The sequence below is a fragment of the Centruroides sculpturatus genome, unplaced genomic scaffold (genome assembly GCF_000671375.1).
Source record: "Centruroides sculpturatus isolate CEXI.00-Female unplaced genomic scaffold, Cexi_2.0 scaffold628, whole genome shotgun sequence".
NCBI classification, from domain to species: Eukaryota; Metazoa; Arthropoda; class Arachnida; order Scorpiones; family Buthidae; genus Centruroides; species Centruroides sculpturatus.
The window spans coordinates 266,225-291,244 of record NW_019385010.1 but is presented as its reverse complement, the minus strand read 5'-3'; the positions used below and the strand labels follow the sequence as shown (position 1 = coordinate 291,244).

Genomic DNA, 25,020 nt, shown 5'->3' with positions numbered 1-25,020 from the left:
GAGGGTAATCAGTAATCAGTAAGATAATTAATCTATTTTAGTTACCAGTTTTGCTACAAATAAGGATGTGAACCAAATTTGTAGATGGTGCGAAAAATAACAGGACGGGAGAGTCCAGTGTATGAACCCCATACCTAATGCCCGTTCAGAAAGAAGAAGAAAAACCCTGTTGTCCGCTTATACAAGTTGAAGGAGCAGAAAGCGACTGAGAGAAAGCGCCTGAGAGAAAGCGCCTTATAGACAGGGAAGTTTAGAAAAGGCAGCTTGATAATCGAAGTCCTATTTACGAAAAAGAGAAGTGATACATTACTATAGATCTTAAAAGTTTGAAAATAAGCGAAAAGATAAGAGTGAGCCCATCATCCACTAGGTGACACTGCTCCTGAGGCTCAGACAAGTAATATAGGTGCCCAGAGTGGGTAAGGGAATAATAGACCAGAAATATAGAGAAACGAGAAGTGTAGATGGCAGGCAAACATCCACCGAAGTGGATGCGGGAGTGCCAAGTCTGCCGAGAACAGAGGGAAGATTGCCGCATCCCGCACCGGGAGACAGTAGTGACAAACACAAGACGCGTCGACTCACAGCCATGCATCAGAGACAGACAAAGCCTCACCAATTGGGAGGCAAGTAACGATAGCAAAGGCAAAGGAGAGAAGGAATAGCAAGGATAGTAGAAACGGAATAAGAAGGAAGTAGAATTAAGTAAATGTTATGACGTAAATGCCTAAAAGTTACGATTCCAGGCGTCTATTCGACACTTTTTCGTCGACTATGCCGGAGATTGTTGATAGAACCACAAGCCTTGCGCTCTTAATTTAGCCCGTTGTTGGTGATTTCTGTCGTCTACGAACTTTAACGACTATATGCGATGCTTTTCTATCCATCAAAACTTTCCCCATTTAAGAAATGTTTCCTATATCGACTGTTTATGAGCGCTTGAGTCAGAGCTAACTTTCCTGACCGACATTCCATCTGATCTGTTAAGTCATTTGTTTTCGCGTTACGTTTGTTTGACAGCTACAGTTTTTTTTTCCTCTCCTCTTCCTTACATAACTAACATAACCCTTGGTTTAACTCGACAATAGCGTTTTCGCTCCTAATTAATTTGAAATTAAATTTTTGTTTCGACCCTCACACATTTCTCGTAGAGATATAGGCTTCTGAAATTTAACATATCATTTGTAGTTATTTACAATTATTATTGTTGAATTTACTTTATGAACAGTAAAATTTATTACATGACGTGGTAAATAATGCTGGAGGTTGCAAAAACAATACAATTTAAAAAAAGATAGAATAATAATAACCAAATTAAATCATTCACCTTATGGTAAAATTGGTTTCATTATACTTTGTTTCGCTTAACATTGGATTTTCCAAGAACTTATTGATGAAATTAAGTGAAAATTTGCTGTACTATTCTCACTGAAAATAATGTATATCAATGATTCCATGTTCGTATGTTTTCAATAGCACACTGTATTTTTATGATATTGTATTTGGTTTTTTATGTAAAACACAGTATACTGTATTACAAAATGAATACAAGAAGTTAATATTATTTTCAAATTAATTAAAATTTAAATACAGTAATGTCACACAATTTTTGAGTATGAAAATAATTTACAATGGTATAGGTTCGTGTAGTCCAGATAGTTCTGAATTAATTCTTGGATTGTGCTTGATTCCTGGTGGTAAAATTTTCTGAACAACTTTGTTACCAAATAAATAATGAGTCAGTCTGTGAATTATTGTATAGTTTTCTCCAGCTCGAACTTGTGTTAAGAGCATAACAACTTGTCTATAAATTTAAAAAGACAAAAATTATTAATAAATTATTTACAGTTGTCTGTTGTTGTAAAAAGTGCTGCATTGCTCATCTGTATTGTAATTTGTGAGTAAACAATTCATTATATATCCAGTTAAATGTTAAAAGAACTGCAGTTCAAATTACATGACCCCCCACACACAATCAGTTGTTTTAATCTAATCTAAGAATAATTTTTCTACAGCTTTAATAAAAAATTTTCTTATCAAAATTGTTAAAACAAATAATAAAATATTACTATTAGTTGTTTTTAACTACATATAGCTGATTAGTTATAATATTAAAATAATTAAATAAAAACAGTGTATTATCAATTAAAAACTTTACCTGTTTAAAAAATCGGTTATACAAATTTTAATTTTATTCTACCTAAATAATATTAGAATTGTGTTTTTTGCAAACTTTTCATTTATTTATTTAATTATACTAAAAACAATTTAAGTACTTGGAATATAATGTTGAATCTTTTATCATTCATTTTTACTTTGTATATTAAATAATAATCTAATTGAAATGTAATTTCCAACTATTCTTTTAACAATGCTCAGTGAATGTATTTGTATTTTAGATATAAATAATAATAGATATATTGAAACAAGAATATACAAGTATTACGAACATTTTCTGTCCAACTATTCAAAATTTTATTGATATTTTAAAAGAATATGTATTAATTATATTTTTTTATGTAAATAGATACCTATGAAGAGGTGGAACCCTGTCAGCTGTAAACAAAGTCTTCCTGGTTGATACAATATTTGTACTTTCAGAGCAGTCACAGATAACTTGAATTGCAAGATTTGGTAGTCTGTTTTCTATAACCACCACTAATCCTGCCCAGTGTTTTGTTAAATAATATGCTGTCATTCCTTCTCTTCCCTGAAATAAAGAAAATTACAATAATATATATTAATTTTTAATGGTCAAAATTATTCTACATATATCTTGAATAATTTAAAATGGAGAAAGTTTACACACATCTAGTTTTTTCTGCACATCTGCATGCAGATTTCTATTGCATACAAGTTACTTATTTGACTTTTAATATTCTTTGAAATGGAAGATTTAAAAGATATTCAATGAAGTAAACTTTTCATTTGGAACATTTTGATTTAAGGGCATTCTAAAAAGTATAAATAGAGTGAAGAGAAGAAAATGCTGTCTCGAGCTGAAGGAAGTAGAAGAAAAACAGTAAAATGACAAGCTAGCTGCTTATGTTTTTATTCGGTAATGCCATTGATAAGATGGACCCAGTCTCTCTATATGCTGGATTGAAAGTTTAACATATCCTACACACACATGCATAAGATATTGAAGAATAAAAATATTATTATGAAAAGGATTTTTGCATCCAAATATATCATAAAGGATTTTAAGAGATTTGTACCCCAAAACAATCTGGACACTGTTATGGATAACAACTCTTATTTCATGCCGGATGGCTCTAAATGTGCAGAAAATAAAAAGACTTATTTACAGTAGTGAAGTTCAAACATCATGTAAAGTTCCTAACAAAAAAATTTTGGTGTGGGTAAGCCCTCACAGGCAGTTTTCATTGCATTGTCTATACAGATTTTGTAATACATACAAATTGTTGAGCAGAGTGATGAGAAATAAGGCTAGATTCAGGCACAAAGTCGATTTAATGCAATGCACACATCAATTTTCAAAAGCAAGCAGAAAGAAAACAGATGCACATTTGAATCAAGCAAGCACAGTATATTATAGTAAATCTAGAAATATTTTTCACAATGTGCAACACAGCACAATTCACAATATTTTTCACAACTTATATTGGATCTTTTTGATATTTTTTCTGTATATGAAATAGATATATTTCTTTAATAATAAAAAAATTGATCTTAAAACCTTTAAATATTAATTATAAACACATCTATTGAAGACCCTTAATTGAATCCCAGCAAGGTTTAATTTGAAATAAAACTTTTGAACTAACACTTCTCAATCTAGAAATTGAGGTCTGTATATTTGATGATGGAATGCTCGAATAGAACAATGAGGCTTTTTTGAAAATTTAAATTAAATAATTCTCAAATACATAAAAGTAAATAGAACAAGATACCAAACACTAAAAATTATTAAGTATGTTAAATTATGGTAATACGATTATTAGAAAAAACAGTTTTACCATATTTCCTATCAGAAATGTACATATACAAAAGATATGTTGTTGATATCATCATTATACAGAAGGTAAAAACAGATTAATAATTTTATAGGAGTTGTTGTTCATTTGTTGTATGGTCTCATTATTAAATTAGATCGAGCCGGTAGCATAAATGTGCATTTCCTGATTTAACATTAAAAATAAACAGATCCATACAAATATTTATTAACCAAGATACACATCCTTGTTTATACCTGCAAGTTCCCACGATTCTTATACCACATATATATATATAATTTGGTTAAAGCCCTAAAAACTGCAAAGGGCGTAAAACCATTGTACATATTAATCTGACACAATCAAAGAACTGGAACACCTTGAATAAACAACCACAACAAATGGTTGCAGCAAGAACCTTATCAGGGATTTAGCCAATGCACTTTCCCACAACATTCACAACTTGGACCCTAAGGCTAAAAATCCATATGATCAACATAGAAACACGAGGTAAAAAGAGAAGACTAACATGCTTAGGATACGGTGTATATAAAATTCCTTTGAAGGACGATCGATGTTGGCTACAAACTTGAGAGACCTTGTGATGGAACTGATCTATTCAATGTAAGACTAGATAAACATAAACATGATACTGACAAAATAAACACAACGCACTCCTTAACTTAACATAGATTTCACCCTTGAGACCAAACTATTCTGCCTCCGTCAGGAAACATGAAGCATTGGAGATATCTAAATCTGACAAAAAGGTCCATTGCATCTAATTTTAAAGACAAAAGTTTATGCATGGCAATCCCTATATGATCACCCAAGAACTAAGTAATATCGTAATATTACTTAGTTCTTATTATTATTAGGGACATTATCTCGTTTATATTTATATAATTTTTGAGTGTTTACTTTTTATTTTTGGTACTTTTTCAAGTATTTACTTTTATATTTATTATTATGTATATATTCAAGAATTATTTCATTTAATTTTTCAAAAAAGTCATTGTTCTGTTCAAGCATTCCATCATCGAATACACGGACCTAAAGAAAATTACTTGTATTCGAAAGCATTAGTTTTATTTCAAAGTAAATCTTACTGGAATTCAATTAAGGCTCTTTGATAGACGTATTTATTGCTGTATCATTCCAGTCTCCCAATTCATGATGTAATCCAAAATATTAATTTCAAAATAGTTGTTAAACTTATAAAATGACCTCTTTAAAATGAAACTTTAAAATTAAAATCATACCTCATGTCTTGCTCCTTTTGCTATGACTAAATTAATAATGGAATCAGCAAATATATGTTTATGTGATAATGCTTTTTTCATTTGAAGACATTTTGAACTTTGTATGACTAGAAGACTTTTAGGATAGTCTTTAGATTTTAAATCTAGAAATAAAAATTTAATAATGAAATTTTGCCATTTGATTATACCCTAAATTTTGCAATGTGTTGTATTTGCATTGTTCAAATTTTGCATATGGGAATACATTCCAATATTGCACCATTTCACATCAGTCATTCAAAAATTTTAATTTATAGTTTGACAATTTTTTCAAATTGCAACCCAGTAACTAAGATTTTAGAATATTTGTTTTGGTTAAGCACGTTTTGTTAATTTTTTACATTAAAATATTTACTTATTCTATTTGAATGACAATTTAAAGGAATGCTATTTCACTTAGAAAAACAATTCCCATTTAAAAATTGCAGGCAAAACTTAATTAAATGACAACAGTTCCTCAAGCATATGAAACTAATCTTTGATCTGTTCAAAAATGCAGCTAAAAATTGATTTCTCACAATTCAACTTACTTTTTAGCACACTTAACGTAACTATATTTTATAACTTTATTGAAAAAAAAAATACTGGGAATGTAATAAGCCATGTTCCTGCAAAATATGAACAAAATCTTTTTCATTCTTATACACATTGAAAATAGTGAAAAAAATACATCAGTGTGTCTAACACGAAATGCTGAACTGATAGCCCATTTGTATTCAATTAGCCTATTTTCAAAAATAAACCTCTTATTAAAAAATCTAGCAATGAGTTGGTTAACTTTCCCGGCAACATTTGGTGGTGCCATCTGTTATAATATTTTATTTTAAAAAACTTTTTATATTTTTAATTATGAAATGGCAAAGAAAAAACTCAATTTTGAGGATATGGATGGGTTTTATAAAAGATTGCAAATGCTAATAACAAGGAAAATTGTCATTAAGCCCGACCCTACTCGAGATATGACAACTCCACTTTATCTCCCTACCTCCTCAACCTTTAACCACCAAAATGTACTAGCATCAATACACAAATCTCCCTGAAAAATTTCAGAAATTTTTCACAAAAGTACAAGAGTTAAGCTTCAGAGTGGGTGAATAAAATCGTGTCACAAACCACTCGCTCTAACATTCATTCATACAGAAAAAACCTGAGTTTTTTTGCATTTCTCAACATTTTAACGTCTCGAGTCCAAAAATAGAAACCTCGGGGGTCATTTTTGTTTACTAATTGCCATACTTTACCATATAATGGAACCGGAAAAGTAAAAATGGCAATGCCAAGTGATATGTAGTAGTGCCATCTGATCAACAATTTGACATTGGATGTTATAGGAATATTACTAATGTTGCTAATTTTTCATCAGTTAATTGAATCAAACTATAGAATTAATAAAATCTTTCAACATAACGATATTTTTTCAATTAATGAATGGCTATTTGTAAAATTAAATAAATAAATAATTTATATATAAAAATTAAACTTTATGTAGAAAATTTAAAATGTACACTTACTTATATTCCAATGATTAAAAGCAAAGCAAATGACAACGTATTCTCCCATTTCTAACATGGTATTACAACCAACAAAACATCTAATTTGACGGCTGCTGCATTCCTTGAATAATCCAACATGTCCTGATGCTGTATGAAACACGGTGATACAAAGATCTAGATAAGATCTCTCTGAATTTTCTACATTCCTAGGCAATAATAATAAATTTATTATTTATATACACGAAATTTTATTAAAATATAATAAACATGAAATATATTGTGCAATTCTAAAGTCAGTTATATACAATTCAATATTGCATCAATGTAGTTAATTATCACATTGATTGATTGATAATTTCTATGTTTCAACAATCTTTATTATTTGATATAACGGGTGTTATTACAAAGGGTGTTAAATATTATTGTTACTTTAATTTGATACATGAACAAAAAAGTTATACAGTATAATATTAACGTGGAGAAAACTGTCACCGAACAAAATTTGATGATAAAAACAGGTAGTAACTCTACACTACCATCTGCTTTTGTCATCTTCTTTTGTGATATTCAAAAGAATATTACAAGAATCAAGAAGGTATTTTCTCATATCCATCACTATCATTCCACAGAAAGAACACTCAGCGTCACACGAGACATTAGTGATTTTACCATTTAAGTTTATCTAAAACCTATTTAATCTAAATTGTGTACAAAAACGAGTTTATTTTGTAATTCAAATTAGACAATAAACATGATGCTGAAATCCACATTCCTTTAAGTAAAATTTTACTGTCCCAACCTCTTACTCAAATAATCAACATCTTTTAACTAATATAAGTCTCTTAGTTGTTGATCACAATCCAGGAGGAACGAACTTTCACTTAAAAGAATACATATAACTAGAGGACAATCCAATAATTAATAATTCTTTAACTATAACAGGCCATGGCTTCAAAAGAGAATTAACGTTTATCTTTGAAAGTCTTGTATAATCATCAACTGGTAGGTCAATAAGTTTCCTCAAATAACACCGAAAGAAGTTTATCAATAAATTAATAGTGAGGCTAGGTCTTCTCAATTCCATTTTCAGTGAAGGTCCTGAGAGATTAAATCTAAAACTGTTTATTTAATTTTAATTAATGAGCAGTACAATATTTTGGTTTAAAATTCTTGCTGGCTAAATAAATTATTTAATTTATCCTGATATGAGACAATATAAAAAGAATTAACCTTTGATCATTTTGAAAAAGCATTAATTCCAATTCTGTTAATTCTGAGATATATATTTTAACTGCTGTAAGATTTTTGTGATCAGCAAAACATGGATAAGTGCCTTCAAACCGAGCTTCATGCCAATTTGATCTTATTTTGCATACATCTATAGAATCAAAATACCTAAAACATATTTTTCAATTATTTAGAATTGAAATATTTAATATATAAACAGTATATATATGAAAAAGGTGATTATTATAATTTATAATTTCATGTGGATAACCTGTGGCAGCATATAACGTACACCAGTGTATATCCCACATAAAATTGCAAAAATGGAGATAAAAGTTTGTATAACTTACCACACCGTAAATACTCAACTGACCTTGCACAGCCACATGTTGGTAAGGCAACATCAAACCACTGACTGAGAAATGGGAATCTCTTTGGGAAAACAGAAACAACTACAAGGGCCTACAGGAAACACGTAATCGAAGATACCATGGATGACACTTGCAGAAAATGTCATGTTGCACAAGAAACTATACAATATATCATAAGCAGATGTAAAAACCAAGCACAAACAGGCTGTTTATTCAGACATAAACAGGTAACTAAAATAATTCACCAGTATATAGCAAAGAAATATTTACTAGACACCACAAATACACCATATTCCACAAACTATCCTTGAAAATACAACGCTCAAACTAAATTTTGACAGAACAATTATAACAGATAAAAAGATCCATCACAATACACCGAATATTGTCCCCATTGACAAAGTGCAAAAAACTACCGCTATCATTGACATTTCTATACTAAATACACATAATTTACAAATTATTGATAGATACTGAACTTTTTCAAGAAGTAAAACACCTACAGAAAATGAATAAAGTCCATATCATACCAATAGTTCTCTCTGCCGCATGAGTTATCGCACATTTGTTAAATAAGAGCCTGAAGACAATAGACATTCACTCAAATTTTGATAGATCTTTACAAAAAGCTCCCATTCTGGCAACTTGTCATATTGTCAGAAATATTCTCTAAACTGTATAAGATTTTGTACTGGTCTCACGGGTGGGCCCAACAGCCAAGTTTGTGAGATTTGATATTGGACACAATCTGAGAACGATACACATTAAAAAATATTATTATTATGTTGAGTGTAGTGGATTATACTTGGTTGACATCGGTTGCTACGTACTACGCCATATCAGAGTCAAGGTATAGCAACCAAAACAAAACAAAAATGAAATAAGTGTTTCAGTGTATGTGTCTATATTCAAGAATATCCTAAAAATATGACATGTATTCAATGTAGTGGCCTTTGGGATGTATGTGTTTCTATTCAACTGTATTATTATTATGATTATTAATAGACAATAAAAAAGTTGTTTGATAAATTTATAATTACAATTGAAAAATTGATATTAAATTGAAATCCATATTGCTTTTAAATTACCTTTTAAATAAGATAGCTCATAGTTTATCCAAATGAAATTACAGTAATAAATATTTAGGTTATTATTAAAATTCATAATTCTCTCAATTTTAGATAAATTACAAAATTTATGTAAATTTTCATAAATTTCTATTTTTTTATACTTTTGCTTACATTCAATATCCATATATTTTATTTAATTTTTAATATAAAAGTAACTTTTCTTATATATGTTGTAAATACAGGAAATAATACTGTATAAATCACAATAACATAAATGTAAAATAAGTTTTAAAAGCATACTTCTTCTGCATTTATTCATGCAAAACATATTCACAATAGAATACAGATTTCAATTCAGAATTGACAGATGACAACACAATTTTAAAAAACTAAATAAAATAATATAATAAATTAATATTTCTTTATACAAGGTGATTTGAAATAAACATTTGAACACAATTAATTTTATATATTCCTGGATTACAATATATTTTTATATTGGATATATCAATACATGATTTGATTTGAATGCATTGACCTTATATTTCATTAGTAAAATAATCTTATTTGTGATTTTTGTTAAATTATTAATATCACTTCAATAAGTTCAGATTGGAAGTCTTCATTTATTTGTAAGTTGGCAATATTTTGGTTGTATGACTTATGACTTATTAAAGGTAAAAAGTATGATGTAGTACAGTACAGGGGCAAGCCACTACTAACTTGAAGTGAAAAGCATATATTTTAAATTAAATAAATTAATAAAAATATGATTAAAATCTGCAGCCCGGCATTCTGACAATTCCACAATAAATAATTGCTCGTTAAGTATTTAAATTTGGAAAGCTAGTAAGCATTCTACATAACCCTATTTTTTAATTAACTTAAATTCATATATAATTTTTGTTGTGATAACAAATCACAAAAATTTTGCCAGTGTGGTATTATGGCCACTTTTACTATACCCTGTGATCAAAATGTATTGGGTATTCAATAAAATGCAAGATTTAAATTTATTCATCAAAATTTATTCCGTTCCCTTCAAAGTAATCCTCTCCCACTACAATACACTAATGCAAACATTTTTTTCCAATCCTCGAAACATTAGTTAAAGTCGTTTTCATGAAATCCCTTCAGGACTCGCTGCAAATTTTGTTTCATGGCATCAATTGAGTGAAAATAGTGACACAAAGCAGATATTTTAGTCCAAGAAACAGGAAAAAGTCACACAATGACATATCAGGTGAATATTAAACTTGTGGAACCATATTATTGAGTTTTTGGCTAAAAATTAATGAATAACAAGAGCATTGTAAGCAGGTGCATTATCGTAATGCGAAATCTATGAGTTTTCTCACAACAAATCGGGTGATTTTCTACAAATTGCAAAACATTCAAATAATATTCTTTGTTGATAGTTTGGCAAGTTGGAAGGAATTGAAGAAAACAGTCAACATAACCTTGATTTTTGACAAACTTTGACATGGTCTTTTTGATGTTGCTTTACCTTTAGAGCACCATTCACTTGATTGTTGAGCTGTTTTAGTGTCAAAAGCATAGATCCACATTTCATCACATATTAAGAACAATTCGCCTTAAGAAAGCATCTCCTCGGCCACTTGAACGTTTTCGGAAATACTTCAATATTTTCGGAACAACTTGAGAAACGATGCATCACAAAACCCAAATAACCTTTCAAAATTGCTTGACAAGCTGCAAATGACACTTGAACATGTTCAATAATGCCCATAATTGTTAAATGCTGATCATTGAACACCAAATTTCTGATTCTAGCAACATGTTTTCATCGAAGTGGATAGTCTACAATAGTTTAGTTAATCTTCAATGCATTCTCTGCCTTCCTTGAACATCATATACCACTTAAAAGTTTGCTTTTGCTAGATTATTGTCACCAAAGGCTTCTCTGCAACATTTCCAACATTTTTGTAGTAGTACAGTAGAGCATAGATTATCCGACCCCCGATAAACCGTCACATCGGTTAACCGACCGTTCTAGTCGGCAAATTTCAAATGTCCGATAGTGATGTGGCATTACAATATTTCGCTATGTCTTGGCTACTTTAATATTATTTTTGTTAAATTTTTGCGTGTTTTAGCTGGCATCAACGTTTTCGGAAATACTTCACTCTCTCTCTCTCTCTCAACTTCGACATTTTGAAAAATTACCACTGTAATTTTTCAAAATGTCGAATGTAATTGAACAAAAAACGCAAAAATTCTTTACATGCAAAATAAGCATGTAAAGACGATAACATACGAATTGCTGCTAGATGTCAATGAAAGTTGTTCCAAATGACGAAAAAATTATAGCAATTCCCGATATTTTTTGAACACAGTAGTAAAAAGAATCCATAAAGAAGAATGTATTAAAAAAAATTTACTTCTCTATACATTGAAAATTGAAAATGATAAATAAAGCAAAACTCTATAATTCTTCTTGAGAATAGTTCTTTCGAATGTAAGGAATCAGATAATATCATATACATTCATTTAAATATTGCTTGAGCATTGATAATAAAATCTGATTTTCTAATTAGAGCTTGACTCAATTTTTCAGTCCTTGCAATCCAAACCAAAACTCTATCCTCAAATTTCTTTCTCTTAAAAAAACTTTTCATTGTGCAGATGTAGAGGAGTTATCACTGGTATAAAATCCACTATTGCCATTGATTGTCAAGTGAGAGAGAGAGAGTGAAGAAAGATTTATTATCCAAAATAAAAAACTTTTCAGAGAACTTTCACAATAACTTTCTACACTTTGTCTTTGCAAATTATCTCTTCATGACTGTTCTGTCTGGAATTGCCTGTTTTATTCAATGTTTGATGTGTTTTTCTTTTCAAACCCTTGTATTGTTATTTGAATTTTTCAGTTTAAGGAATATAGAGCGAATTGAAACAATGTCATTATCTTCATAGGTCTTCTTCAATCATTCCAACTTGGCTTTTGTTAGAATTTTTGCTTTTCTACCAGACACATTTTTCTGAATAGTAATAATCCAATCTCAAAACATTGGAGATTGAATAGGGAAAAAAATTGCAGAAAAATTTTAGAACTTTTTCATTATAATATTTCATACATTTCTGTCATTTACATAGCAATTTACTTGTCGGATTAATTTCGTATATGTTTGCATTAAAATATAATAATTCTGTATTTAGAATCTAGCATTAGAAATAGAAGTAAATCTACAAATTTTAAAATTTCTACTTATTTATCAAACCAGTAAATTTTACTGAAAATTTTTTTAATATCATATATTAATATTATTGAGTTATAAACACACAAATCAAAAATTTATAAAAACTTCAATGCAAAAATTAGTCTTGTTTATACAGCCTTACATACAAACAAGAGATTATGTTATGTAAAATAGCTTCTTTCACACTTTACTATAAGCAATTATCTACTTTAAGTGAGATTCAAAATAACCCTTAAGTATGTGATTTCTATATTCTAATAAATTGGGAAGCAAAATTGATAAAGAAATTTTAATGTTTTTAACAAGTTTACTATAGTTTAAAAAAATAAATAAATAAAATTTTTTAGAAGAGCTTTTTAAAAAGTTTGGAAGAATATTTGAAATTCAAATGAGTAAAAATAACAAAACTTTAATAATGAAAAAAAATAATATCTAAGTGAGTATTTGTTTTAATTAAAGATTAAACAAATGAGGAAAATTCTAATATGGTTTGAAAACCTTAGGAAATTTTATCATTTGCTGAAAGTGTAGAAAAAGTAGCCAAAAATTTTAAAAGAACTTAATACAGGGATGTCTCATTGATAACAATTTAAGTAAATAATTTATATATATTTTATGAAGTAAAAAATATCTTGATAAATAAAATAATATTCCCTAAATATTATAATGAAGAAAGGAAGAAAATTCCCAAAACACTTGGAAATTGATGAAATAATGATGATAAATAATAATAAAAAAAAAGCAAAATGTTAGACTGAATTGATGTACAGTACTTTTTTAGTCAATACGTAAAATAGCGTATATAAAAAAGTTGTCATTTCTATAACTACTAACTTCAATATATCCTCAAATGATATCCAAAAACTGCTTTCTTCGATATCGGGAGGCATTAATTTTTTCCTTAACTTAGAAGTCCACAGTCTTGAGTGAGTTGACCAGTTTCCTTTCCAAACATAATTAGCCCAAGGATTTCTTAAACATAACAATCTGTAAAATTCATAAAGTGATAAATAATTAATAAAAAATAAAGGATTTAAGCTGAAAAAAATTTTCTGTAGCATTTTAACTAATTTTAGTAAAAAAAAACTGTAGCAAAATTTTAGAAACTCATCCGTGAGGCTGCCCAGAACAGTACACAATACATTATTGTTTAAGCATTTGTTTACTCTCACAGATACTGTACAGATATGGTTATATTGGTAATACAGTGAACTGCATTACCAATATAACCATAAATCTAATGTTACAACCTTCAAGTATCATACATTATTGAACAATTCTTCTTGGTTTTGATTCACTCCAGGCAATGAATGCTGAATGAAAATCAAATTCCCATATGGGGGGTCCATTTATAGCGATGTTTAACAAGTTTCTGATATATTTTTACATCAAGACAGTTTCCAATTGGAGTTTTTGTTAATGTCATATCACCGAAATCTTTCAGGCTCAACAGTGTGCACTGAATATGAAAGAACATATTCAATTTTTTTTTTCAAATTGCAGCCCAATTATATTTTAATTAAAAAAATATTACATAAAATTATTTTTAATATTTATTATGTTTACTTAAAAGTTTTAACAGCTTTACAATTATAAGTAAACATATACCTTAATTACTTTTTTGGCAACACTAATTTGTTTAAACAAACATTTTCGACTCTTTTCACAGGTCTAATAAGAAGATTCGCACTGTTTAATAAGACAGTTTGAATCTTTTTGTTAAACCTGATGCAGACCTCTGAAAAGGGGCCAAAAACATTCTTTTATTGAAATTAAAGTGTTGTTGAAAATATAGTTAAGGTTCTGTTCAAGATAAATTAAATTCAGCTTATATAGAAGTATTCTTTAATCATAAAATGACTTTCTCATTATAACTAGCAAAGTTTTTGTTATGATTCACAAATGATGCTACAAAACGTTAAATTTTTAAATGCGTTAGGCGTGATTATATGTAAAAATAATTGTTCCCTCTAAATTTACTATTGTTTTGAGTTTTAAAAACTGATTTTTCAAGATGAATCAGTCTAGGCATTTGTTTGATTCTTCTTTCCCTTGAATAAGTACATGCAATTGTACTGTACATTTAGGAAAACCTGGCTCAAGTGAATGAATTCAAAACTTGGTTAACTCTTGATGATGATGATGATATTGATCCGTTTGTTGCATCATTTGCAAACCTTATTTAGTGTTAAATACGAAGGAATTACAACATTTACTAGGCATGCCTATTGTAAGAAAAATTAAAAAAGAAGTGCATCTTCTCATTACCTTCCTCCTCACCCGGTCGTCGTATCGGCCAACGAAAAATTTTCTAAGATGCGACTTTAGATGACTTGATGGGATAGATTTTTTTCTTATTATTAAAAGGGAACTGACTGTAATTTGTTTGGAAACTGTGTTGCAATATTAACTTTATCCGCAATAAGACTACAAATTTATTTTCTACTACACAATAAAAGCATGCGTATCTACATGTAAATGGAAAATTTTCGGGTTTCTTTCGAAAGATCGATTCTGGATTTCCCAATCACTTTCTATTCTTAAGCTTGATGTTTATTAATTAACGAATGCATTGTGCTTGTAGTGTAAATCGTTAATTTTTCCAAACTAAAATAAACTTTAGAAAGTATTCAAAAGAATCGGAATCGGAAGAAAGTTTGGTGTCGTTCCGTCACCAAATTGTAATTAAAACATCTTGAAAACGTTAGTTTTTCAGTGATGGGAAGATGCTTTAACCATTTCAAAAATGTTAGTTTTTTTAGCGAAATATGCCAAAAAAGTTGTCGCTAAATTTACATCCTTTTAACATTTTAGCGAAAATACTAACGACAGCTTAAACTCTGAAAGATACATTGAATTATAGAGGAAAAACCTTACATAACACAAATAACATTTGAAACTCTCTATTCACAACTCTGTGCTTTGTTGCTATCCTTTCAATTTTTCACTTTTTCTATTTACGGCTTTCCAATCCAAAAACGGTTTAATTGCTTTTGTTATCAAGTTATCAAAGGTGTATATACATTAATCTTGTGTAATTCTTGTAATTCTTACATATGCTTGTTCTATACGCCTTCCCTTTCTTTTCTATCCACATGCCAAAAAATTTATCCCTTCCCCAATGAATACTTCAGTTTTAATTTTAACCCTTCTCTTCTACACCTTTCTCTTTATAACCAGTATTATTTATTATAATAATGTCAATTTAGTTTTAATTTTAATAATAAGCACGTAATAATTTTCATTAAAATTTTTAATAAATCATATAATTAAAATATTAATTACAATTTATTTATCTAAATTATAAGTTGAATGTGAAGATGATCCTTTATTAAGAACTAAAAATATTAGTTCGCAATACAGAACAAATGCTGAAGAAATAAAAATGTTTATTATTTATTATACATATATTCCAGTTGTATTTATCTATCAGTTTCACTTTCTTTAGTATCTGTTTATATTCAAATATTCTTTTATTCTCACTTATCTTTAAATCAATGCAATTTACATTAAACTTAGTATAACAAATATAGTGTTAACATTTTTTAAAGTTCATGTTTTTAATTTATTATAACAGGAATAGGAAAAAAACAAGGAGCTATTTCTTCCCATTTTCTTTATTATAGCTACGTATAGCTATAATAATATATATTAATATTTATAGCTATTAGTGTAGCTACTGTGAGATACAAGGACTCTAGGACTCCCCCCGTTCCGCATACAGGATGGAAATGAAATGAAGAAAGATCTGTGAAATCCTTTTTTGTCTGTCCTGATGCGATTAAACTTATTCTAACTCGCAAATTTATCTTAACTTAAGAGTGGAAAAAGATGTATTCGAATCAACGGAAATTTTAGAAAGATTTAATTTAACTGTGAGTTGTCGATAGAGTTAGGCATTAATCAATTAAACGATAATTAGGAATATAGCTCTATATTTATTTAAACAAAACTATAGTTATCGTATATACACATTACATGGAAATTCAAAGTAAAACTCTGACAAGAAAAAAACAAAATGTTTAGTTTCGATATTAATACAAAGGAGGACACTTTCAAATCCTAACCTAACAAATTTATACAAAAAAACAGAGTTTACATAATATAATTATATTACCTATTATTCTTACATGTTCATCATAAAGAGTTGAGAGTTTTTGGGAACGATCCAAAGTAGAATACTAGGAAAGAGACAAGAGTATTGGTTAAAGCAAGGAAAGAGCGCCTTAGCACGAATAAGAGCGTGTTTGAAGGTGACTTTTCACCTTATATATAAAATTCCATCCAACAGAATTATTAGAAATAGCTGTCCATGCTTCCGCCACTTGACGGAAGTCATATGTCTCGCAGATAGAGAGAGATTGAGAGAGACATCGCACTCTAGCTCTTATTTCAAAGGAACTGAATGACTTTCCTCTAGAGCAGGGGTCACCAAAGTTTTTTCACAGCGGGCCAGATAACTGAAAGAATGACAAGTGCGGGCCGTATAACCGTTTTGTTCAATACAGAATACTGAATACACAAAAAATAAAGATAACTAGTATATTTATTTACCAATACACAAACACGATCTCCACAGCAAGCTCGTAATCGCTTTGTTAGAAACTTCATTGGAGGTACTTACACGAAAAGCGGTGTTATGTCCAATATCGCAAAATATCACCGAATTTTTTATTTTACTGATTTTCCTAAACATTGTATTATTGTCAGTTGCAAAAATCAGATTGGACCAACTTTGGCATTTTTACTTACACTTATTTTAATTTTTTCTACTTAGTAAGTTTATCTAGAATGTATGATATTTCTATATAAATAGTTATATTTTAGCTCATTTGTGTCACAGTGCAGTGGTGGGCTGGATGAACTGACCTCGCGGGCCGTAGTTTGGTGACCCCTATTGTAGCTTATAAGAGTTCCATTGTCCATTCAAATAAAATTTTATCTGTTGTCACAACCCATTATTTAAAATCTTATACATCTCACAATGCTATCAGTGACAGTTTGCAACCAAACTTTCTAAGAAGCATAGAAAATGCCTCAGAGATAACAGCAAGCTGAATACCGTCAGTTAAATTAATGGCTGGGGAACAAGACCGTACCTTGGAACTGTGCTACCTCAGTTTGTTAATGCACAGAATCGCCACACTTGTTTGGCACAACATGAGAACCATCCAGCGATGTGTGACACAATAGATGCAAGATCATCTGCAAACACATTGAAGGGCATGTGGATTGAACTGGCGCGCGACAGAGTGCACAGGCTGGCAGATTCACCAAACAGTCTGTTGGGTGAATTTGCCACAGCATGTGACGTTCGAAGCAGTCTGTTTCCGTCAATTGGTGCATCTGTGTCCACCCAAATCATTTGCAACAGCTTGCATGAAGTTGGACTGCATGCATTGCAACCAGCAACAAGGGTGCTAATAACCACTTGACACAGTGCTGCAAGCTTGGTGTCATTGTCATCACAACTGGACCATGAATGGCATCAGGTATTGTTTACAGATGAATCCTTCTTTTTTTCTGTGGAGGAATGAAAACTTTGGACAAGATTGGCAGTATCTTGGGAAACACTATGTGTCAGCTCTTTTTTCTGAGCATCGATCAACAGACAGCCCTGGTGCACATTTCTGGTACTCTGACAGCAAATCAGTACGTCACATGAATTATGGGCCTTGTGGTTCAGCCACAGGTGCAGACTGCACCCGACACGGTGTTCCAGTAAGACCATGCCCAACCACATGTCACCAGCCTGAACAGAATTCGCATCCATTCTTGGCCGGCAGCTTTGCTGGATCTCTCTCCCATCAAATACTTATGGGACTCGTCTGATATGAGGTGCAGCGGGGACCACCACCACATAACGTAGACAACATGTGCATTTCAGTGGACATAGTTTGGCAAGGGATTAATCACCTTAATTGATAATATGCCTGTGGGGGGCCATATTCATTGCTCAATAAACAGGTGTCTGTTGCATATGTTTCTCGCCTCTACTGCTCCTACAAAGCGTATGTGGCTATACACATTCCTTCATGGTGTTGCAATTTCACTTCTGAAGAGTATATTATTATGTACAGTTAAATAGAATAATAAAAATTAAAAGGAAGAAGAATAAGTAATAATGTAGATTTTGGAGATTAATTTATTAACAATAAGTAAATCTCAATATACGGTAATATTTTAGTCTTTAGTTACATATTCTTCTGTTTTAAATTCATATATTGTGCAATGAATTTAAAACTTCCTTTTTAACTAAATAACTAATCCTATTGAATAATTTACTATTAAATTTCATATCTTATGATCAAATATTACTTACAGTTCAAAATTAAATTCTCACAAGGAGCACCTGTTAGAACTTGTAGTCCATCAATAACCCTTCCAGATTCTAAAGCCTCATAACAACCATGTAATTTGGCAGCTGCTTTCTCAATTAATGAAACCCAAAGTTGTTTTCTTTTTGCCTATGAAAATTTCATGTATTTTAAAGTAATAATCGTTTACAAGTTTTAATGTTGAAGATGCTAATAATTCAGCTGATATAAATCAATATATTAACAATTATTGAAACTAATCTTTTAATTAAGTGAAAAAGAACAAACTTTTTAATATAATTTTAGAAAACTGTTCTTTTGAAATTTTATGAATATATTATTTGTAAAAAAAGTGTATGGATTGCCAAATTGATCGTGCCATTTCTTTCTATTATCATGAAGCAATCTAAATAAGAATTATCACCAATTATAATATATAATTTTAAAACGTAAAGAAAAACTACCATTGAATATTATATAAAAATTATATGTAAAAAATTAAATGTTTTCATTTCTAAATTCTTTAAAAATGTTAAATTTAAAGTTCACAAAAATAAGTTAATTGGTCATAATAAAATTTGCATCTTCAGAGCCACCAGAGAACAACAGGCCCTACAACAGAATACATATTGGGAACCCTATAACAAATTAAAAGATTATATTAAAGGAGGTAAATGAAAAAAAAAAAAAACATAGTATAAGGGACCCTATTTCCTTGAGTCCAGGACAATTTGCTCCCCTTGCCCTCCTATCAGTACTCCTGTGCTTCGTTATTTATAAAGATTTTGTGTACTTATGAGTTTAGTTATCTAAAGATAATTTTTTCTTCATTTTGTTTAAAGTTGATTTTTGACATAAAATACATCATATGTTAAAAAAATGTATTATTGAGAAAAAATAAAATACAAAGTTTAGTGTAAATAAACAAGAACAGCCTTTGGAAAAATAAACAGATTTTCTAAGGCTGATCTTGTGTTCAGTGACGGTGTAATAAGTCTAGGAATAAAGAAGCCAACATAGTGCTCACAAGTATATAGCAAGGCTAATCAAGAAGTGTATTATAGTAACTTTAAGTATTTGAAATTCTTTATTACGTAATTTATATTATTCATACTTAAAACAATATATATTCAATTTATAATTTTGAGATTACAACATTATTTTTCCAAGTAGTTCTGATAATGGAATTATAAATGTTTTGAAAACATTCATCTTTCTAAAATTAAAACATTTTTAAGAAGAATGTCTGAAATACATCATTAATTTTTGTTATTACTGGCTTAGATTATCCATATTGAATTAAATATATTTTAAAGATATATAACAACATAAATGTACGGAATATGTAATTTTCAAATGGAGATTAATATATTTAAACTACTGTATAAATTATTGGATTCACTTATATTATAATTATCAAACATACAATTTTTAAACTTACTTCTGAATATAGCAGAAATCCATTGGCATCACACGGAAGCAAGTCATCAATTACAACTAATTTCCAATAACCATTTTTATATAGCTGAAATTTATAGGCTCCTTCTGGGCATATATCTTTTGTAACGATAACTCTTTCTAATAGCTGCGGCTGTTTAACTAATACAGCCAAAGCACTCATAAGCCAACAATCTCCAAGAGAACCTATGCAAAATTTTAAAAAATAAATAAGAATTATATGTATGCCTATTTATAGTGTAATTTTTATTATTTATAAACTAAATTAATAAATTAAATCATTGATCAAACCAATAAAAATATTTATTAAGTCATTTTATCTCCTTCAAAAACAATTAGAATATACAGTACAACTTTAACAATGATGTTGTTAATACATAACATTATGTATTGACAACATCATTGCTTCGCAGTATGAGGGTATAAAAACGACTGACAAAGGAACTCTGGTTCTTTGTCTGGCCAGTGTCTTGTGTAGAAGTGCAATAAAGACAATTGTAAGAAGTCATAAACTTGTTCTTATTTACAGGATACATTAATTAAACATACAATAAAAAATTCAATCTTACTGTAATATTGAGAAAGGGCTATGCATGGTATTACCTTGTACTATATCTGAAGCTTCTAATGGATATCGAATCATAACCCAATCTATTTCAGATTCAGCATGAGAAGATTTTATTTTACAAGGTCTGAGCCATTGGCATTCTACTTTATTAATTTTCGGATCATAATACAAGGATTTTGAATCTGGTGGAAAGCTGTTATCAATGAACTTTCTTTTACGCTATAAAATTGTAATAAATAAACAAGAATATAACAGTTTTAAAAACATTTTTATAAATGAAATAATAATAATAATACTAAATAAAATTGTATAACAGTAAAACAGTAAAACAGTAAAACAAATTATACATTTGCATAATATATTTTTTGAAATTTTTTAATGAAAAGTTGTAAAGAATTCGTAGATATCTATTCATCGATTTATTGATCAGACAAAATAGTATACCAAATTATTTTTTGCGTGATTGTTATGATCCCAGAAAATCCATGTAAAGAAATTGCGTACAGAAAGATACTGTTTCCATATAAAAATAGAAGAATGGTCCCAGACTAATGCCGGCAAACACTGGAAATTCTCCAAATCAGTTGATCGGTTTTGAATATCAGACGCTAAACCAGTTTAAATACAGTACAAAAACTTGTTTGAATACAGTAGAATTACTGTTTTACTACCAGTAATATTAATAAAGTACTACAGTAAATATTACAGCCACAAATATGTCTGTATCACATATTATTCCTGCCAAAAGAGGTCAGAGTCTACCTGATATCGGTAAATGCTAGAGCCTAAGATATTTAACACATAGCGTTTGCAAAGTTTATTGTTTTAAAATTAAATCACACTGGGTTTTACATTAATTTTAATTCCTCTTAACTGTTTATTAGAAAATCTTATAAACTGTATATTATATATATTCAGCAAACGAATTGATTTTCAGCATCAACTTTGTGTACTAATGTATGTCAGCAAGTAGCTTGTTGATGGCAATATATTTGAAATCATATAAACAGTTTTACTTCTTTTATAAAGATGACTACTTTCTAGTAGTATTAAATTATTACTAAAAAGTATTAAAGATATTGTTTTAATTTAATTATTTAAAACTTTCATTAAATTTTGGAAATAATTCAGTACTGCGAAGAGTAATTTTTGAAAAGCAATATCTATATCCTGTGAATAATCAAGATTATTTTAATTTTTTTTCTAATATAGGGATGGCTTAAAACCCTAGTAAATGATGCCTAGCAGAGATGAAATTTTGGCAAAAATTTTACTTAAGGGCAATCGGCCCACCGAGTGGATAAAATCACTAAATCTCAGTTCGCGCTTCGCAAACGGACTGGCAATGTGGACTTTTCCGGGGGTTTTTTTCCAGTTTTTAATACTCAATAAGGACCAGTTTCTTATAAAGACCTCCGGGGAGGCATCGCCCACGTGTCGCGTTGGCGTATAGAAACAAACTTAAGGATAATCATTAAAATCATTTTGCTTGATCGATAATATGGTTAAATATTTTCATTTGAAACTGTCTAAAATCATTTAACAAAATAAACGAACATTTTTAGGAATATTAGCCTATATATAAACACTGTTCGAAGATTACACGCTTTTATTAATTAACTAAATAAACAAATTAAGAAATATAAAGCATACATACATTCATAATACTCAGACACTAAGCATAAGTAATAAGTTGAATAAAATGTATTGTTGTTATTGTTATATTGATAATTTCTAATAATTTACTACATTGTTCAAAAACAAATAGTTTTAACAATGCGCGACGTCAGAGACAGTTATGACGTCGGCCTAGAAGTTTATGTAAAGCAAAAATGCGTGTGAATATAGAAAACTAATTTTTTTTTTTTAAGACAAAATAAATTTACCCTCGTGCTTTATTATACGGCCATTCTAGAAGGATCCGGAATCGATTCCAGGAGAGCAACTTCTAACGAATATTTCATCGGCGGTCTGTCCCGAATATGTCGAGTCCCATTCCCTACCACCTAGCCCCTCCCCCTTTGTGAGTATGGCCAAATCCCACGAAAGGTACGAGAAAATACTTTAATCTGGCCGAATCCATAAACGACTTGCTAAAAGAGGAACTCTTAGTCCCCACGGGGCGGAAAGAGTTTAAAAAAGACTGATTTATGGAATTATAGAGTTATGTGATAAACTTTTCCTAATTTTTTAAATATAGTACCAAAATAATACATAGTTGTGTAAGATGATTTATTATTATATACGTTCAACTCATATTGTCAATCTTATAATTGAGATGGATAGATGATGATTATAATAATAATAATAATAAGCGCAGAGCCCAAACGCTTGCGAGTTGATAGTTGAAATTTTGGTACACAGGATACACCATGAGAATGTTCACTAGGAAGGGGATTTTCAAAATTTCCCTCCCCCGCGGGGAGAAAAAGAGGGTTAATTAATGATTACCCTGAACTCGAATTCCGTAGTATTTTAAATGCGGTTTTTTGCGTTTTTGCGAAAAATCGAATAGGCTATATTTTTAGATCCATCTAAAAATTCTCTAATTAGTCTCGAAAGAGGGTGAACCAAATTTCTGCACCCGGTGAAAACGGATAAGATCGGCTATAATCTAAAAATCTTAATCTTCGGTATCGTTACTTTTTGCCCGAGAATCGCCAGGCTCATCTGCTAGTTTACAATATAACTTGAAGCTTTCGTAGACTATTTTATATCAAAGTTTTATCCTTATAAATTAATTGTATAAATTATTAATGGACCGATATCATTTTCTAAGAATTTAAGATATTTTTAATGAATTTACTGAAAAAATATATTTTTTAGTAAATTCATTAAGTAGCTTCTCAAAATTTTTCTCAAAATCATTAACCAATTAACATAAGATTTTAGTACTTAGATGTAACGAATAGAGTAAGGTTTGAAAGAAATAGTGAAAGAATGAAATCGACGGTAATAATATTTGCATAATTTAGCCACGAAAATGAAAAATAAATACAGTAGAGCGTCGTTTATCCGAAAGCTGGTTATCGGAAACGTCCGTTATCCGAAAGCATTCCAGTCAGCAAATTTAAATTTTCGCTAGTGCTGTGGCGCTGCAATCTTCGGCTATTTCTCGGGCTACTCAAATATTTTACGTTTTTGATACTAAATTAACAACTGAAGTATAATTTTTTATTGTTTTTATATTTTTCAATAAATTTATTTTGTTTGTACAAAATAAAAAAATAATTTTTTACGATACAATAGTCTTCGCTAGGCTTAACATCGACGAAAATACAACGCGAAGTGACACGCAATGGAGAGAAATTTCAACATGGGATAAATTAATATATATTTTTGTACATGACTCGTTATCCGAAAAATAAGTTATCCGAACCACCCCAGTCCCCAATTGATTCGGATAAACGACGCTCTACTGTACATATATGTGGAGAGCGAAACGCCATCTGCTGGCGAGACGACGAGAGGAGGACGAGACGAGACTTCGCGAGAGGAGACGACGGTTGAAGAAGAACGCGCGAAAAGACGAAAAAGAAGTCCTACATTTGTTTTTTATAATAATCACAGTATTTTTTATGTAATTTGTATTCCTTAAAAGGTTCCTGTTATCCAAATCTTTCTTACCTCAATTAAAGTTTTTCAAAAGGCAAAGAAAAGTCTCACAGAAGTGGGGACCCGTCCGGGATAGGAATAGGCTCGGATGTGGATTAGGCTTAAGTCGAGGAGATTCGACGGACTGCGCTTTGGTTTTGTGAGTACTCTGGACATTTACGGACATTTCTGTTTTTGTGAAAATTTCGACGTTGGAGAGTCCGAATACATCGGCATTCCGGAAGGACTTCGACTTACGTTTCGGCAAACCGTGAGTAGTTTTAAAATTCTACTTTTAAGATGGAGACGCTCGTAGAAATTATCGGCGAAACACTAAAGTCGGCCTCGACAAGTTCAATAAAATTGTTGCATCAACTTGTATTCGAAGAGGTTGGAGATAGGAATAACAGAAAAAGATTAAGAACCTTTGGTGGATTCAATTTT

At 29.9% G+C, this 25,020-nt stretch overlaps 1 protein-coding gene across 1 annotated transcript; it reads right to left on the bottom strand.

The window, feature by feature from the left end:
• Positions 1-886: 886 nt before the first annotated feature.
• LOC111633348 (calpain-D-like) lies at positions 887-22,738 on the bottom strand. Its single transcript, XM_023377900.1, has 11 exons — positions 22,640-22,738; positions 21,018-21,201; positions 20,398-20,600; positions 18,958-19,106; positions 13,474-13,626; positions 7,981-8,145; positions 6,769-6,956; positions 5,219-5,361; positions 2,532-2,710; positions 1,631-1,804; positions 887-1,428 (listed from the first exon to the last, which is right to left on the bottom strand). The coding sequence occupies exons 1-11, from the start codon at positions 22,643-22,645 to the stop codon at positions 1,365-1,367; spliced, it is 1,608 nt and encodes a 535-aa protein (XP_023233668.1). The 5' UTR covers positions 22,646-22,738; the 3' UTR covers positions 887-1,364.
• Positions 22,739-25,020: the final 2,282 nt, after the last annotated feature.

Coding starts and splice junctions, on each gene's coding strand:
- LOC111633348 (XM_023377900.1), bottom strand. Junction 2,711..5,218: donor CAAAAGGAGCAAGACATGAG/GTATGATTTTAA, acceptor TCTTTATTTCAG/GGAAGAGAAGGAATGACAGC. Junction 1,429..1,630: donor CTACACGAACCTATACCATT/GTAAATTATTTT, acceptor CATTATTTTCAG/TGAGAATAGTACAGCAAATT.